The sequence below is a fragment of the Cryptomeria japonica genome, chromosome 1 (assembly GCF_030272615.1).
Source record: "Cryptomeria japonica chromosome 1, Sugi_1.0, whole genome shotgun sequence".
NCBI classification, from domain to species: Eukaryota; Viridiplantae; Streptophyta; class Pinopsida; order Cupressales; family Cupressaceae; genus Cryptomeria; species Cryptomeria japonica.
In genome coordinates this window covers 49409138-49427194 of record NC_081405.1, presented here as the reverse complement: position 1 = coordinate 49427194, position 18057 = coordinate 49409138, and the positions used below count along the sequence as shown (strand labels likewise).

The window sequence follows — 18057 nt, the reverse complement described above, 5'->3', positions numbered from 1 at the left end:
CTGTCTCTGCTTCTGTGTGATGTGCTCTCATTTCAATGTTGTGGGCGAAGTTCCTAAGGTGATGGAAATAATATTCTATATTTTTCACTTAAGCGTTCAAAAGAGGAACGTTAGTATTAGAACTTAAGTGATTAATATTTCTTTATTTGTGCCTCCAAAAGGGGACGCCTAGGCAAGGGTGGGAGACATAAGGGGTTTTTAAAAAATATTATGGGGGTCTTTTGAGGGAAATAAAATATTTTAAATTTGAATTGCCCCAAATTTCCCTCCAATCTCTGTAAGTTGGAGTTTGGGCTCTCATTCTTTCATTCTGCTTGTGCACACATAACGAGATTCTAAAATGAATGTGGAGAGTTCTTTCAGAGATTGTTGAGGATGAAAACTCTCTACAGTTGATCAGGTTTCGGTGGTGCAAGACCCACCCTAGCTGGTTCTTGATTCCAGATAGAGTTTTCAGTGTTTTCTCGAAGTTTGGTGATAATGGTTTAATGAAGATGAATATATATGAAGTATTTTGATGTGGGATTGAAGATTTTGGTGTGGTTAGTATCTTTTGGAGTTGCTGTTCGTGTTTGGTAAGATTGGTCTTTTCCTAATGCTGGCCGTGTTGGTGTTGGAAATAAGCCACACCCGGACCGACGATGGACTGGTCCAAGAGGGGCTAGTAGCTCAGTGGTAGAGCACTCCAGCAGCGTATGGAAGGTCCTAGGTTCGAGTCCTGGCTGGTCTATGTCTCAACATGGTATCAGAGCTAGGTCCAGGCTAGGAGCCCCAAGCACACGAGAGGTGTGGCTTAAGGGGGAGTGTTGGTGTTGGAAATAAGCCACACCCGGACCAACGATGGACTGGTCCAAGAGGGGCCAGTAACTCAGTGGTAGAGCAGTCCAGCAGCATATGGAAGGTCCTAGGTTCGAGTCCTAGCTGGTGCATGTCTCAACAGGCCGTACACTTCCCAGCCATCTTGAAATTCAAGTTTTGGTTCATATCTCTGGAATAAATTACATTTGCTTCTAGGCATTGGCTCATTCCATTTTCTCTAGCTAGGCGACACATTTTGATGTGCTATTTGTGGGGTTTGAGTGATTTCTGATTTTTCTACTCACATTGCCCTTGGTAGCAAGCCATACACTTCCCTGAAGGGCTTGTTTGGGTTTAAGGTGGCATTCAGCACTGCTTGATGGTTGTAATAACTCCTATTCGAGGCACCAAAGGGTTTAGGAGGAGGTCAAGGCTAGTAATAGCAGTTTGAGAATTAAAGATTTATTTTGGCAAATTGCCCCTGCTGCTCCAGTGCTTCATTTGGAAAGGGACAGAATTTCGTGAGTGTTATTTCTTAGTCTTGGTTAAGTTTTGGCGTCCAAGAAGTTAGTAGAATCTTGTGAAGGGAATAAAGAACTAACTAGCAGTTCGGGCCATGAGAAAAAAGGCATAGAAGAATGTTATTGCTGTTCATGTGGGTCTGAAATCTTCCTTCATTGGTGTTGTTTCCAGGTCTGCAATTTGTATTGCATTGTGATTTCAGAGATTGTATGCTTTGTGCTTACTCATGATGTTATGGTGAACTTGTTTAATGCAAATTTGGTTTATGCTATCTTTCCAATGCAATTTTTTTATCTGATCTTTAATTTTTGATTCATGAGCATAACACATTCTCGTGAGAATCAACTATTGTATCTTCTACATTTGTTCTCTTTTCATCCACTAGAAGAACTGAAATCATATTTTCTAGAGTTGGAGAAGTTATTTGATTAAGAGTAAATAAAAATAACATTTTAATATTTAGAAGGCAAACTATTTAACAAAATAGCCTTAACATCATCATCATCTACTGGACCCTTGACTTTTGCTTATTGTCTAATGAGAGATCTCAAATTGCTTATGTGGTTTGACATAGTGATTTTATCTTTCATTTTGGATTTAAATAGTTGAAGTTTTAGGGGAAACTTCGCATTAATTGCTTATGCTCCAAATATTTTATTTAAATTATACCAAATTTTAATTGATGATTTGTGTAGATCTACATGATATAATTCAGAGTAGGAAAGAGAAAGACAAATAATAGATTTGGCTTTATCATCTCTATTATGCCAATCCAATAATGTATTTGCATATGTAGGTGGTTTTTCATTCACACTCATTGTACTCCATAAGTTTTCTTTTAAAAGGGTATTGCTTTTGACCTAGAGCTATGAACTGGTGTGAGGTCACAACTGGGGGACCTCATCCTCGATATAACATTTAACAATAGCACCCCATCAGGGTTTGAACCTTGATGGGAGAACAACACAACCACAACTTAACTATCACACCATGCCAATACTGGTGTTCTCCACAAGTTTTTAAAATTTTATTCATTAGTTGCGTTTGGATTTTCATTTTCTAGGTATGAAAATTGAAGCCAGGATACTTGTCTAATTGAATGTCCATTCTTAAAAAATCACTCAAATTTTATAAACTGAAAAGTTTTACAAAAATTCAATTCCAACTTTATCACTCCGATTTTTTTTAGTATTTACCAAAATTTATATTTTATATAATAAATTTTTTGCAAAACTAAATAATACGTCCAAGGGGTTGTGTTCTATTGGTTAAAGCATTGAGTTCTCATTGTGGAGATCAAAGTTCAAATACCAAAGGGACATCTAATATGGAATTCAAAGTTGTGACTCTCAGTCTTCCATGTTGGTGTTGGAAATAAGCCACACTCGGACCGACGATGGACTCGTCCAAGAGGTGCCAGTAGTTTAGTGGTAGAGCACTCCATCAGCGTATGGAAGGTCCTAGGTTCGAGTCCTAGCTGGTCCATGTCTCAACATGGTATCAGAGCCAGGTCCAGGCTAGGAGCCCTAAGCACACGAGAGGTGTGGCTTAAGGGGGGGGTGTTGGTGTTGGAAATAAGCCACACCCAGACCGACGATGGACTGGTCCAAGAGGGGCCAGTAGCTCAGTGGTAGAGCACTCCAGCAGCGTATGGAAGGTCCTAGGTTCGAGTCCTAGTTGGTCCATGTCTCAACATTCCACAGTTGGCTTCTAGGTGGTTTCTAATAAGTGGATTCTAATTTGTGACTCTTGGTCTTCCATTGGTTGATTCTAGTGTGGTTGCTCGAAATGAGCTAATGGTGGTTTCTAATAAGTGGATTCTAATTTGTGACTTTTGGTCTTCCACAAGTTGATTCTAGTGTGGTTGCTCGAAATGAGCTAATGGTGGTTTCTAATAAGTGGATTCTAATTTGTGACTTTTGGTCTTCCACAGGTTGATTCTAGTGTGGTTGCTCGAAATGAGCTAGTATTAGTATCATGGTTGTGGTTGCTCGATATGAGCAAATATTAGTGTCATGTAATGGTTTGAAGTTGATGCTCGTATGAGCAAAATATTTGTAAACGATCTGGAATATAAAACTAAATAATACTGCAAAGCTTCTCACTGTGCTGTTAGTTTCTTTAAAAAATGGAAAGACTAACAGTGTGTTTGTGCCAACTTCTGAAGTTGTTATATTTCCATCTCTTTTGTTGTTGTTGTTTCCCAATCACTGCTAAAAAAGGTTATTTCATTCAATATTCAAGATATAGGTTCACTTGTCTGCAGAGAAAGATGGAGGCACAAAAAGGTTGAAAGAGCAGGGGCAACACTATCCATAATACAATTGGCAAACCATAAAGACTAGTAGGTTATAGGGAGGTTGCTTTTCATTCACCGAATATGTTTTGGGCTCTGAGATCATAATGGAAATGACAGAGCATAGAGATTTCTAGAAAATCTAAACCATGATAGGAAATAATGCACACAAAAAATAATAATATTTAAAATATTAATTTTTTTTTTTTTTAAGCAAGTGCTATCTAGTTTGGGGATAGCACCCTTTAATTGAAAGAAAACTGGGGATTACATAGAGTCGGGCCCAAAAGAATAGCCCAGAACCAAAAAACAAAACCAGACAGCCAACAAGACAAGAGGGACTAAGCATTTACAAAAGCCTGAGAATTGTAGCCCCTCTGGCACCTAACGTCGCCACCCTTTCAATGTTGTTATCCGACAGCCAACCCAGTTCCCCATTCATCATCCATCAAAATGATCCCAACTCTCCATTCACAACCCCAACACGGAAGGCATCCCAAGCATTACACATAAAATTCTCTTTCCTCTCCCTTAGAGCTGCCGCAACCTCCTGATCTTCCCCTTTTGTGTCCGAATCCTCAGCTTCAGAAAGGAACAACGCTGGATTAAAGTAAGGACCCAGAATGCTTGCCCATTCCTCCTCCAGCTCCATGACAACACTACCAACTGCATCTGCATCCACTTCCTGAACCAAACCGGGCAATCTTTCTGCACACGCTTCCTTTGAAGGGAGGATGTCCACGAGCAAACAGAGAATGGTTTCATATATGAAACCATCGCACCAATGTCTTCATCGCTGAGAGCATCCTCTACAATTGCCTCGATCACAACCTTCCCTTCCGCATCTGTGAAATGATAAGGTTTCTCCGCCTCTGCAGACAATTGTGCCGAAAAAATAGGGAGAACACACAGTCCACTGTCAAGGAATTGTACTCTTGGTCAACATCTATCTCCAACGAGTCATAAAAAGAGATCAAACAACTACAATATACACCTCGCAAGCTATCGACCGATCAACTCTTGCCATCGAACACTTACCAATTGTAAAGAATAGACAACTCAACTCCCCAGTCCATCATTACTATATCTCTTGTTTATCCGACCCCTTGTTTGGGGATCCGCTCCTTGTCTAAATCCAAAATCTGAGCTAGATGCCCTGTAATAACAGTATCCCGAGAGAATTTACATGTCTGAGTTTGTACAATCCCTAGATTTGCCAATATATCTGCAGCCTTATTGCCTCCTCGATATGTATGAAGGAATTGATAGTCCGACAATTGGTTTAGGAGATATTTAATCCTTGGAATCCGCGAATTCAATCTCCAATCTGTGAAAGCACTCTTATTAACTCCGTTCAAAATTATAAGGGAATCTCCTTCAATTATCACCTTCGAGATTCCATGTTTAGTCACCCATCTCAAACCTTCCTCAAGCGTTGAGATTTCTGCAATATTGTTGGAAGCTATACCTGTTGGTCCCGATAATGCTCCAATCAAATCACCTCGATCGTCCCTAACTATGGCCCCAATGCCAGCAGGACCAGGATTCCCTTTACTTGCTCCATCAAAATTCAACTTCATCCATCCTGTTGGCGGAGGCATCCATCTTGCATCAGTTCTATTTGCTTTTTTATCTAAAATTCTATGATTACTACTCTGTTTCAAACACCACCTTTGCTCCATTTCCATATCCCATCTGGAAAAAAATCTAAAACTCCTGCCCTGAACCTTGCCATTAACTGTTTCTTCAATAGCCCCTTTCATTTTTCAATGAGAGCATTTGCTTCCATAACTTCATCTCTAAAAATCCATTTGTTACGTTCTTTCCACAAATGCCAAGCCACCAAGGATGGTGCAATTATCCACAAAATTCCCCATTTGGAAAATCTCCCTTGAATCGGCCATGAAATTAAAAAATCTTTAAATGAGGGGCTACTAACTGTTTGAAACTGCAACATCTCCAGAAGCCAATTCCAGGAGACAGTGGCTAATGGACAACCATAAAGGAGATGCTCAGAGGTCTCTTCGTTCATCTTACACATCACACATCTGCTAGGCCCTGAAATTCCAATTGATTTTAACCCGTTACTCGTTAAAATCCTTCCATGAATAGCAATCCAGAGGAATGCGCCAGCCTTAGGTAAAACTCTCTTATCCCAACACAGAGTCGAAGGCCATCTGATATCTTTCTCCCTCTTTTGCTGAAGCTCGTAACCCAGACGTACCTTATATTCCCCTGACTTGGCAGCTGACCATATAAGCATGTTTGCTTCCTCTGACAAGAAAGTCCTTCGGTTATGCAAAATATCTGCTATTTTCCTACTGTTTCCCGCATGCCAATCACCAACAGTTTTCCGTTAGACAAGATTCGAATGGGCATTGACACTAGCAACGTAGTCTACCACATATATACCTGAAACAGCCTCCACCTGATTAACCCAATCTTGGTCCCCCAATTGCTCAGCCAATGACACTTCACCGTTCCAAGAATCTCGCCAGAATTTGGCTTTCTTTCCATCTCCAATTTTCCAGGAAAGATGATTAGTGATAATCTTCCTACTCTCCCAGATAAATTTCCAAATCTGGGATCCTCCTTGAGAGTTAGCAACTGTAAAAATTCTTTCCGGTTCCGACGAGTCCAGATATTTGCAAGACATAATCTTACACCAACCCTTATGGGGAAATTTATACATCTTCCAAGCTAATTTGGCACCCAACGCCAAATTTTGGAGATTCATCTTTCTCAAACCAGCCCCTCCTTCCTCTTTCAACAGACAAGCTGTATTCCAGTTGATTAAAGGTATTTTCCTATCTTCTTTAGCGCCTTCTCATAAAAACTTCTTGAGCCCATCAATAGCCACTGCAGCTCTGCTTGTCAATCTGTAACAAGACATATAGTAGGTGGGAATTGCCGAAAGAACTGACTTTATCATCTGAATCCTGCCAGCCTGCGAAAGCCACTTATTCTTCCATAATGAAGATTTGGAATGACATTTATTAGTGACATCTTCCCAAAGTTTTTTATCTATCTTCCCCGCGAATAAAGGCACTCCCAAATATATCATTGGGAAATCACCTTGAGCGAAATCCAAAATCTTCAAAATATTAAGTTGTCTTCTCTGCATCCCAATTTTCTTTATAAAGCCATTCCAGCATTATTTCTTATGGGAAGACAACCAACTATTTTATCAACAATAATAAACAACGAGTCATTAAGGTGAGTTTATTATAATATATACTTTAATATCCCAACATCTATGAATACAGAGGCTTATTTATGCTTGGAGACCATGTTTAACCATGCAAAAACATTATTATTTCTATGTTAATTGTGTTCAATGTCTGGTTAGGTAGATGGTTATTCTTGTACTGTTTAGTTTGCATAATTTTGTGAAGTTTGTGCATATAGTATGCATGCCAAGTAGATGTATCCATCTTCAGCCATATGGATTGAAGTATTTAGTATAATATATTGGACATGTCCTAAGCTTTATAATAATCAGATTCAGTTTGTTGGTGTCCGTGCATTATCTTGAGTCTCACATGATATCTACAAGCTTTGTAGGTGTCACCCACTTAAATTTAAACACAAAAACTAATTTAGCTTTAATAACTATGAGAGATTACATTAACTGTAAATAACATATAGATAATTATTATTGTATAGGAAAATGTCTAGACTATTAGTTGGACAATCCTTCAAATCAGTTTTTTAAAGATGGATTTTCTCAAAAATGCCCTTGATCTCAAAGATTTCTCAACCAAACCTCTTCTAAGTAAGCCATTAAACTAAGGTTTGTTTATTCTATACTACTCGTGGAGGGAGGGACAGTGGATACCTGATATTAACACCCCTAAAGGTTAGAGCTCAAATTGCTTTTGTTACCTGCTTTTTTATACATACAAATCTTGATTTTGAATGATCATGTCTTTTAATTTTATGATCTTTCCTTGTTGCATTTGGCACACATTTTTATCGGAGTAACACAGATTTCTAACAATATGCATATTTGTTTGTCTTATTGGTAGCTAGACGTGGATTTTGGACCAGTCAAATTACACAAAGGTATGTAAATTTTTTTGCATGTTTTGGTTTGTTAAAATAGTTAAGATTGTATGTCAAGTTTGTAGTAGGGTATGGTTGATAAATGTTGATTTTTTTTCAATTGTAATCATATCTACTAATTTGGTCATAGCTTATTTACAATTTCACTTAGTATCATCATCTCTGAACTTTTAACCACATGTATGATTGCCTGCATTTTTCTGATATCCTTTTAAAAGGGAAATACAATAGGTTCGTTGAGTTTATGTATATGGTGGACAGTCTACTCTATACAATTAAAAAGCTTTGCGTAATCAGTTTTGATGCAAAATCTGTCTTAAAATGCTCTAAAATGCCTTTAGCTATTTGCAATCCTCTGTATTTACAGTCAAATCATGTGCAACATGCATTGTTTGGAACAAAATGTATATCTTGGCTAAGAAATATTTTGTCATCACAACTTGGAACTGAGAATGAACACTATGTATATGGATCATATCAGCATCTCATAAAATAGTTAATAAATTATTACACAACAAAATAATATTGATCAAGTTAAAAGTATTGATCATATAATTCATGTCATGAGAAATATTTTTCCTTAGCAAACACCACATGGTTCTTAAAAAATAAGCAATATTGCGGGCATGCTTGTTGTTGTATTGATTTGTAAATAGGGTGGATATAACAAATTACTTGATCCGTAAAAAAGTATCAATATCGTAAACATGCTTGTTGATGTATTCATTTTAACAGGGCAGATATAACACTCCTTGCTTGATCAACATAAATCTTACTCTAATCAATGAATAATCGATATACTTGTTGGTTTATTTTAGCATTTGAAGTTGCACTTTTTAATGAGACATAAAATGGAACACGTTTATAGAACTGCTTTTCAATTTATGACGGTTGTAGCACAAAAAATAACCTATACTAACGTACTTTGCACATGTATTTGTTATTCACAATCTTTATAGTGTATTTTGGGTTGATTTGGAATATGCAATACAAACTAAATAAAAACCTTTCTGTTAGGGTTCAGGCAGACTAGAGCATTAAACAATATTAATTATTCTGCAAAATAAGAAAGACAAAATAACAATTCACAACACAGATTTAACTTGGTTCACCCAATGTGGGCTACATCCACAGAGAAACAACTGTCCACTTTTTTTCTATTATCCAACGAAAAATAAATTAGAATCTCATGACTTTTCACACTTCACAGCCACTTATTTATCAAGACTTTCTGGTGGTTTAAAAAAACCAGTTTACATACCAAAATGACAACAAACAGCAGCTCCATTGGGAACATTGCTCCCAGAACCCCATTATGAGCTCTGCCCTCGAGCCCCTGCCGGGGGGATAAGCCCCCCAATCCCTGCAATGGATGCTTTGTGTTGGATTATTTGTCATTGATGTCAAAGATTGTTGACAAGGTTTGTTATCATTGATGTCAAAGCGATTGTCAGAGATTATTAGATCTTGTCATTGATATCAAAGGATAGTTTCATATTGCTGCTGTCATAGAAGAGTTTACCTTAACATATATGCAAGACAAGTTGAAGATAGCTGACTATGAAAGATGAATATGTATGCTTACTAGTTGACTTCCTTAAATAGTTGAAGACTCATATATATAAGAGGTTGCGCAAGATCATTGTAAAGAAGCAAGTGGATTCGTTATGAAAAGCAGTGATAAGTATGTCATACCCCTGCTACGACACTCCTCACAACCTAATTTAAAGAAAAACAAATAAATAATAGATAAAGGATATACCTCTATACATTCAGAAAATTGTCTGATTAAATAAGACTTCACAATTTTCTAATCAGCAGCCTGTAAGTGTTCACTCCCTTAATCAGCAATCTAACAGTGAAGCCGACTTCCAAAAAGAAGAAAGGAACGATTAAAGGACAGCAAAGGTACTTCGCTTGATCACATCCAATTCTCTTTCATGAATCGGCAATTTGTTAAGGATTGACCTAAGAAAATTAACAAAGTCTAAACAAGAGGCACAGGACAGTTGTGAAGAGACGCAGCCTTGGAGAAGGTTGTGTACATGGGAAAAAGACATGATCCTTCATTGCAATAGAAGGGGTATATAAGGCAGATCCATGTTGGCATCAAGAGCATTGAAGGAGATCAATAAATCATTTGGAGAAGAATATCCATAGAATTGAGCATCTACAACAATCATCCAAATTAGGTAAAGATTACTGTGAACTCAAGCAAAGGGTCAGACCTGTAATAGATCAGATCCAGATTTATCATACCAATAGTTAATAACACTAATATTAATAACTATCATTGTGGTATATGTTTAGCCCTTAGTTAGCAGTTAAGTATAATCTCATATATATGTTGAATATAAATACATGTGCATGAATGTAAATCTGTTGTAAGAACCAATCATGTAGGGAAGGGAAGGAGGTGTAAGGAAGAGGGGTAATTATAAGATCACCATCTAAGTAGGCCACCTTGAGTGGACATCCATGTGTGCTTGCTACTGGGGCCAAGAGGCTAAAGATTCACCCTTGGGCTTAGATAGGTGGATCACAAGGCCCCCTATTACGATTTCCTCTCCCAATCCCCACGATGATTGATTATTAACCTTAAGGGGAGAGGCATGGATAGGAAAAGTAGATACAAGCACCCCATTAGGTAGACCACCTTGAGTGGATGTCCAATGTGCCTGCCATTGGGGTCAAGAGGGTGAGTGTCCGCTCTTGGGCTTAGTGCAGGGATGGTTTCAGGCAGATCTATCATGCTTCCTCCTCCAAATCCTAATGTGTTTGAAATTTTGAATAATAGGGAGCAATAGGGATATTGTCTATTTATTGATTTAAGATTACGACATATTATCATCCAACCCTAATAATTGAAAAGTATATATGTTTATATCCTTGGTCATGGTTGTAGGATTTAAATCAAGGCTCATCTTGTTAAAAGGGATATTTTACTTGGTAAAGATATAACCTAACCCTAACTCATCTCTTGCGCTATTGCATTTGTGATTCTAGGGAAAATTCTAGGGTAAATTCGAAAGGGGACATTGCAATTGGTATCAGAGCACCACTCCTACTAGCCTGAGTGACAGAGAATAGTTGATGCAAACTAGCCAAAGGGCTCAAAGGGCTTTGGAAAGAGAAAGGAAGAAGCTTACAACCACCAATAACACCTTGAGTGAACAATTGGGCAATGAATTGAGGGCCTTAATCGAGCAAACCACTCTAGGTCTCATAGAGCAAAATGAAAGAAATGAAAGAATGACCCAACTTCTCCTTCAAGCCACCCAAAACATGAATAACGGTAATTCTAGATCCAACTAGATCAATGGGAAAGATACCAACTCGCAACACTTTGAAAATAACAACCTGTTGTGACGTATTCACACATCGCCCCATTGCAAATGGGGACCCCTGCTTTTTGCTTTCTAGGGTTTGTTTTCTAGGTCTTTTAGGGTTTTGTTTGTTAGCCTTTGCAGGATGAGTGTTGTCGAGGGGATCGTTGGATTACAGGCTTTGCTTGAGCCAGGGTGAGTCCACAGGGCCCCAGAATTAGGGTTTCTTTGAGAGTCTTCCTTAGGGCCTGGTTTTGCTCTCGTTGCTAATTGTGTCTTGCTTTGTGAGTGGATATCATTCTTGAAGGTCCGAGCTAGGTCGAGTTGGTGAGTGATGAAGTCTGAAATGTCATCTTGATCTTCAAATGCCCTGAAATTTGGCTAAGTCTGGAATGTCTTGATCTTGAAATTTGACTAAGTCTGGAAAACTGAAGAATCCTCCAAAAACTAGATTTTGCAATATAACTCCTGGAGGTCCGAAACCACTCTCAAACATCCTGAAAGTATATATGGAATAGAACTTAAAGTATCTTATACTTAAATGTTATATTCCATAAAATGATCCTGACGGAGAGTTCAAAATGTCAAATTTCGCTCCTGACCCTTCCAAAGGGTCCAAAGCGAAATTCTCCATAAGACATTCTACTTTGACCAAAACCTAGAACTAAAGCATTCCTAGGCTTGAATGAAGGCAAAAGCACTTGTTTGAATGAAGAAATGCGAAAAAATGAAGTCAGGATCATGGCCTAAGGTGATTTTCGCTCCTGACCCTTCCAAAGGGTCCAGAGCGAAATTCATATTTCCTCTATTTTTCTCCTTAGCTTGACCAAGTTTGTAGACTTTTGAGGCATAATTGAGAAGGTTTGATGCAACTTTGCCTTGGAGAAGAGATTTTAGACCTTGGGATGATGGATTCTAGCCTGGGAGAGGAATTTCGCTCCTGACCCTTCCAAAGGGTCCAGAGCGAAAATCCTTATAACCCTCATTTTCCTTCCTTGTTTTGGATGGGCATTGGTTTATTAAGCATTGTGTGTGAGTCTTGATGTGTTCTTGCCTTGAGAAGTGTTTTGAAAAGTGAGGATCTTGTCCAAAAATAGGAATTTCGCTCTTGACCCTTCCAAAGGGTCCAGAGCGAAATTCTTCATAAGCCTCATTTGCTCCCTTGTTTTGGATAACAACCTTGTTCCATGGGCGAATTTGGGAAGGAAATAACATGTCTTTGCCTTTTGAGGTGATGGAACGTAGAAATGTGAAGGATTTTGGCCAAGATTAGGAATTTCGCTCTTGACCCTTCCAAAGGGTCCAGAGCGAAATTCATCATAAACTTCATTTGCTACCTTGTTTGACCTTGAAACCTTCTTCCTCAGGTGGAAAATGATCTAAGTTTGCTTCTTGAAGTGGTTTGAAGTTTGAAAAATGAGCAATTAAAGCCTAAATCAAGATTTTCGCTCCTGACCCTTCTAAAGGGTCTAGAGCGAAAATCAACCTAAAACTCATTTCTGGCCTTATTTGACCAAATTTTGATTTGCAAGGCATTTTGAAGGGAAGAGTAGACATGTTTGGACGTTGGAAATGTTTGGAAGCTTTGAAAAAATGAAGGATTCTAGCCAAGAAGGTGAATTTCGCTCCTGACCCTTCCAAAGGGTCTAGAGCGAAATTCCTTGCAAGCCTAATCTTCTGACCTTGTTTTGGCTTAAGACCTTATTCCTTGGGTAAATAATGATGTCTAGTTGTCTTCTAGAGTGGATTGGAGTTGAAAAGATGAAGGATCAAGTCAAGAATGAGATTTTCGCTCCTGACCCTTCCAAAGGGTCTAGAGCGAAAATCCTCCTAGACCTCATTTTTTTCCTTATTTGGCCAAGTTTTGATGTCCAAGGCATGTTGAAAGAGAGAATGGACATATTGAAACCCTTAAAGACGTTTGAAAGAGTTAAGGAATAAGCGTTTTAGCCAAGGAAGGAAATTTCGCTCCTGACCCTTCCAAAGGGTCCAGAGCGAAATTCCTTACAAGCATATATTTTTAACCTTGTTTGAGCTTAAAACCTTGCTCCTAGGTTGAAGAGAGATGAAATTTCACCTTGCAGAGAAGAGTGGGATTGAAAGAATGATGATTTTGGGCTAGAAAAGGAAAATCTCTCCTGACACTTCGTCCATAGCGAAATTGTGCAAAACCTATCTTTTCCCTCAAATTTATGCCAAGTCTAGTGTGGGTCAAGATTAGAGGTGTCTTTAGGCATGTCTTTGAATAGCAATAATTATCAAGTTTGAAGGAATTGAGCCAAATGATGAAAATCGCTCCTGACCCTTCCAAAGGGTCCAGGGCGAAAATTCTTCAACCACCTATTTCCCTTGCAAAATCAAGTCAAACTTGGGTTGGACGTGAGAGGAGAAGTGTTTTCTAGCCTTTTGAGGTGAATGCAACTTGAAATGATGGAGGAATGAGCCTAAAACAAGATTTTCGCACCTGACCCTTCCAAAGGGTCCAGAGCGAAAATCCTAAAACCCATCATTTTCTCTAAAATTTGTGCCAGGCCAAGCTTAGACCTAGGTAAGATAAGCCCTTAAGATTGCCTTTGAATGGATTTTGGCCACCAAAAATGTAGATTTTGAGCTAAGACAAGGATTTCGCTCCTGACCCTTCCAAAGGGTCCAGAGCGAAATCCTAGATAGGTCCTGTTCCTAGCTAAGTTTTTGAGCGAATTCTCCTTTTTGGGCCTTGTGAAGATCAAACCAATGTTGCCAAGTTGGGAAGTGGATTTAATGTGGGGGAGTCCAGATGAATTGAAGTGAAGGAAGTGTAAAATGAAGCCTGAAGAAGGAATTTCGCTCCTGACCCTTCCAGAGGGTCCAGAGCGAAATTTCCAAAATCACCTAGTTTGCCCATGAGGAAGGTCAGGTTGTAGATTCCTAGCCTTTGGTGAGGAGAAGGATAGCGTATGCTTGCCTTGGAAGACATTTTGGAGTAGAGGCATGATGGAATTTGTCCAAAAATGCAAAATTTGCGCCTGACCCTTCCAGAGGGTCTAGGGTGAAATCTTTTGAAACTACTATTTTTTCACCTTGTTTGGGCCAGGTGAGGAGCTGGTTGTGAGGTAGCGTTGAAAAGAGGTTCAAGTTGGCCAGGAATGCTAATTTCGCTCCTGACCCTTCCAGAGGGTCCAGGGCGAAATTCTTATAGGGCTTGTCCCTGGAAAGAGTCTTGAACTAACTTCATTTTGATATCTTTTGTTGATGATTTAAGGTGTGAAATACTATGTTGAAATGAATTTATTATGTCCTTAATCATCTTTTGATTTGTTTTTGCAGATGAAAGAAGATCAAGCCAAGACAAGGACGACCTTCTCCAGTCTAGCATCAACAAGGACAGCCTTCTCCATTCCAGCATCAACAAGGACGGCCTTCTCCGGTCCAGCATCATTAGGGACGACCTCTTCCAGTCCAGCATTTGAAGGAAAGATGAAAGAAGACCAGGCCAGATCAAGGATGACCTCCACAAGACCAGACCAAGACAAGGACGACCTTCTCCAGCCTAGCATCAACAAGGATGACCTTCTCCAGTCCAGCATTCCAAGGAAAAGTACACCACCCATCCTGCGCATCAAAGACAAAGGAGGTTAAAGCAAGGGTCCGTTGGAGAAGCAGACAGTTTCAGAAGAGTTAACTAAAGTTAGCTTCTCAGCATCATCAAATTGAATATCTACCAAGTTGCAAGTGTCAGACAAGGTGGCATCCTAGTCATCACTCCTCCAGTCAGATTGGTCCATCTCAGCGTGTCCAGATTCAATGTACCTGACTCCTCAAAGATGGCACAAACTTCGATGTACCTACCCCGATTATCCATTGGTCGAATATTCTAGAGAAGACGTGTCCAAATAATGCAATTATTTCATTGGTCAGAATTAAGTTTGTTGTAACAAACCCTAATTAGGGTTTCATTGTAAAATCTTGGCCATTGATCTCAAATGGATCTAAGCCATTGAATTGTATTATGGGCACTATATAAGCCTTGGCTCCTCATTTGTAAAGGCGGATAGTTAGTCAATAATAGCTAATAGTTAATAATTAGTAATAGAGGCTAGAATAGTAGAATAGCAATTAGAGTAGATTAAGAAGAGAAGGCAAGATATTGTTGCCTTAATTGTAAAGACTTCTTTTCATTGAAGATATGGTGGAATATGTTGTTTCTTTGCAATGTGCATGGTCTCTTGTTGAGCCTTCATTTTTGATGATAGATGATTAGATTGAGTGAAGAAAATTGTTGAATGCACCTGTGTGGAATCTGTCTAGTCCATACCACTAGCCTCTTAATGATGGTAAGTGCACCCTGCGTGGTCAACTGGCATAAAATGAGCTTAATCTTAAATCGTTACACGTCTATTGTTCATGCATTATCTTGAATGGTGATCATTGTCAGATGGTGTACGATTTGAACATATTGGAAGCATCCCTTAGAAGATCGCACTGAGTTGGTGTTGAATTGTTCAACTCGATGGGGAGACCCAGCTCAGTAGGACTCCACCTAGTCATTCATCCATTTTCTCGCATTCTAGATAGTAGAGTAGACATCCTGAACCCTGCATCTTTTGTCATTTGTTTGTCTTCCAGTTAGTTAATAGGACTTGTGATTCCAGCAAATCAGACGTTTAGGTCATTGAGTGTAAGTCCCCTTGTGATTCTAGCAAAATCACATCATACCGCGAAGAGCTTATCCACGAGTAGAGATCCTACAAAGTAGAACCTTGGAGTTGCCTCGACTGATCCTTCGGCGAGATCTTCAGCAGTTGGGAACTTTGTTCAAGAGAGGATAAGGTACCTTTTAGGTATTTTATTTTGTGTTTGGTCGTGTACAAAATACACATCAACACAACCCAACAGGGGTATCAACCCCTAGAACAACATGATCTCCCTTCTACCTAGGGAAGAACCCATGGTAGAGGAAGAAGTAAATAATCCAACCTTTGATAATGTGGAAGAACTTGCAGAAATATACTCAAGATTAGATCCCGAAGTTAGGAGGGATGTTTCCTTTAAAGATTATTGTGATGTTAAAACATGGGTTTTCCATAATAGGAGAAGAGGGCGACCCGACAAAGACCTAAACAAAAGAGTAAGATGAACCTTGCCAACTTTGATGGATCCGGGAAATTTATGGCACATTCATGGGTCCAAAAATTGGACACCTATCTTTCACTTAGCCCCATGACAGAAGAAAATGCCATAAAATTTGCCGTACCCCACTTAATGAGAATAGCCCATGATTGGTAGCATCATGGCCTTATTACGCAAGGCCACCAATATATAACCACTTACGATGAATTCACCCAAAAAATCATCACAAGATTTGATCAAAAAAACCCCGAGCGGTATTTTAAAGAACTAGCACAATTGAAACATGGAACGGTAGAAGATTACGTCCTCAAATTCCAAAAGCGATTTGTCATGGTACCAGAGATTTCTCAAAGGAGACTCAAGTACCCATTTGTATAAGGATTAAAAGAATCAATATAGGGCATGGCAAGTGCCCTCGATCTGACAAACCTTGAAGACGCAATCCAAAAGGCAATGAAGTTGGAAACTATATCATCAAAAGACAAGCCCACCACTAAAAAATTCAGATCAAACACACACTCCAAATATCACTATAAGGAAATTGGGCATAAAAAGGAACTTCAAAAAGGGAGAGCATGTTTTCATAGTAAAGAGCAATGGGAGCATAGGCATTTGCGCAAAGGAGAGAACCTCAAAAGACAACTTGATGACCTAAGAAAGAGAAATTTGTGCTTCAATTGTAAAGAACAATGGGAACTCGGATACATATGTGGAAAAGGAATCCGAGTGAATAACATAGAAGTAATGCCCTGTTGTGACCTAATCACATATCACCCTATTCAAAATGGGTACCCCCTACTTTTTAGGCCCTCTCGGTCTTTTGGCTTTTGTTTGTTGGGTCTTTTCGCGGTAGTCTCGCCAGTCTCCTCGCTTTGCAAGTGTTTGGGGGTCAATTTGATCAAGTTTGTAGCTCATTTGAGCAAATTTGGCTAAGTTTGGAGCCTTAATTGTTTGTTTTAGGGTTTCATCCTTTAGACCTGGATTTGAGGCCTCTCCTTTAGGGTTTTGGAAAAACCTAAGTTACCGGTTCGTGTTCGGATTCGCGGGTTCGGCAAATTTTTTTTTTTCTTGGGTACGGGTACGGGTACGCGTTCGTCCATACATATATACATATATTAATTATAAATTTATATATATACACATATATTATATATATCTTCAATATATACAATCCATACAAAAATAAAATATACAATGTGACTTTCCATACATAAATCATAAATCCATAATTGCCAATGCCAATAAATATCCATATATCGCAAATGTTATCAGTAAACTAATAACTAAAGTCTAATATCATATTCATAATTTGCAAAAAAGATAATATTCAAGTTTCAAGTTTCAACTGATTCAAGTTTCAAAATGTGAATATGTCATGACACAATAAAAATGCAAATTACAAGCCATCTATGGGATTTAAATTACATATTCATCTTCATCTGAACCATCCAACCCAAGCCCAAGGTCATCAAGTGGTTCAAATCCAGCATCAATTGAACCACTATCGAATGGAATGTCACACCCACTAGCCAAGTCTCTCTCAAGTTCCATAGCTGCCTTGTCTATAGAGACTTGGGCAAGTTGTGCAACTGTAGCATCTAAATCAGCACACTCAGGGGCTAGATCCCAATTCCTTGTTGCACCCACATTATATTCAAGGTCCTTATGTGACAACAAACCAAGGTTGGAGTGTACATAGACCAAATCCTCAGCTCTCTTTGCACCCAAACGATTACGTTTGACTGAGTGGATGAAGGAGTATGTACTCCAATTCCGCTCAGCTGAAGAAGAACTTGCAACCTGTTAAAAGTTAAAACATTATTAGAAATTTATAAATTATAAAATAAAAATATGATAGCATCAAATGGAATTGGAAAACTATAAAAAATAAAAAGATACATACTTGGGAGAGAAGTTTAATTGCAAGAGGCTGCAAGTAAA

At 38.8% G+C, this 18057-nt stretch overlaps 1 protein-coding gene across 2 annotated transcripts in view; it reads left to right on the top strand.

Annotated features, from left to right (window-relative positions):
- LOC131060253 (homogentisate solanesyltransferase, chloroplastic) overlaps window positions 1–18057 on the top strand; it is an 86883-nt gene that overhangs the window by 40835 nt on the left and 27991 nt on the right. The window contains exon 9 of one of the 2 annotated variants that reach the window (XM_057993426.2): window positions 7645–7681. In XM_057993426.2, the coding sequence (XP_057849409.1) occupies window positions 7645–7681 (37 nt within the window). The remainder of the gene's footprint in view (window positions 1–7644; window positions 7682–18057) is intronic. The other variant, XM_057993427.2, reaches the window with a different exon arrangement.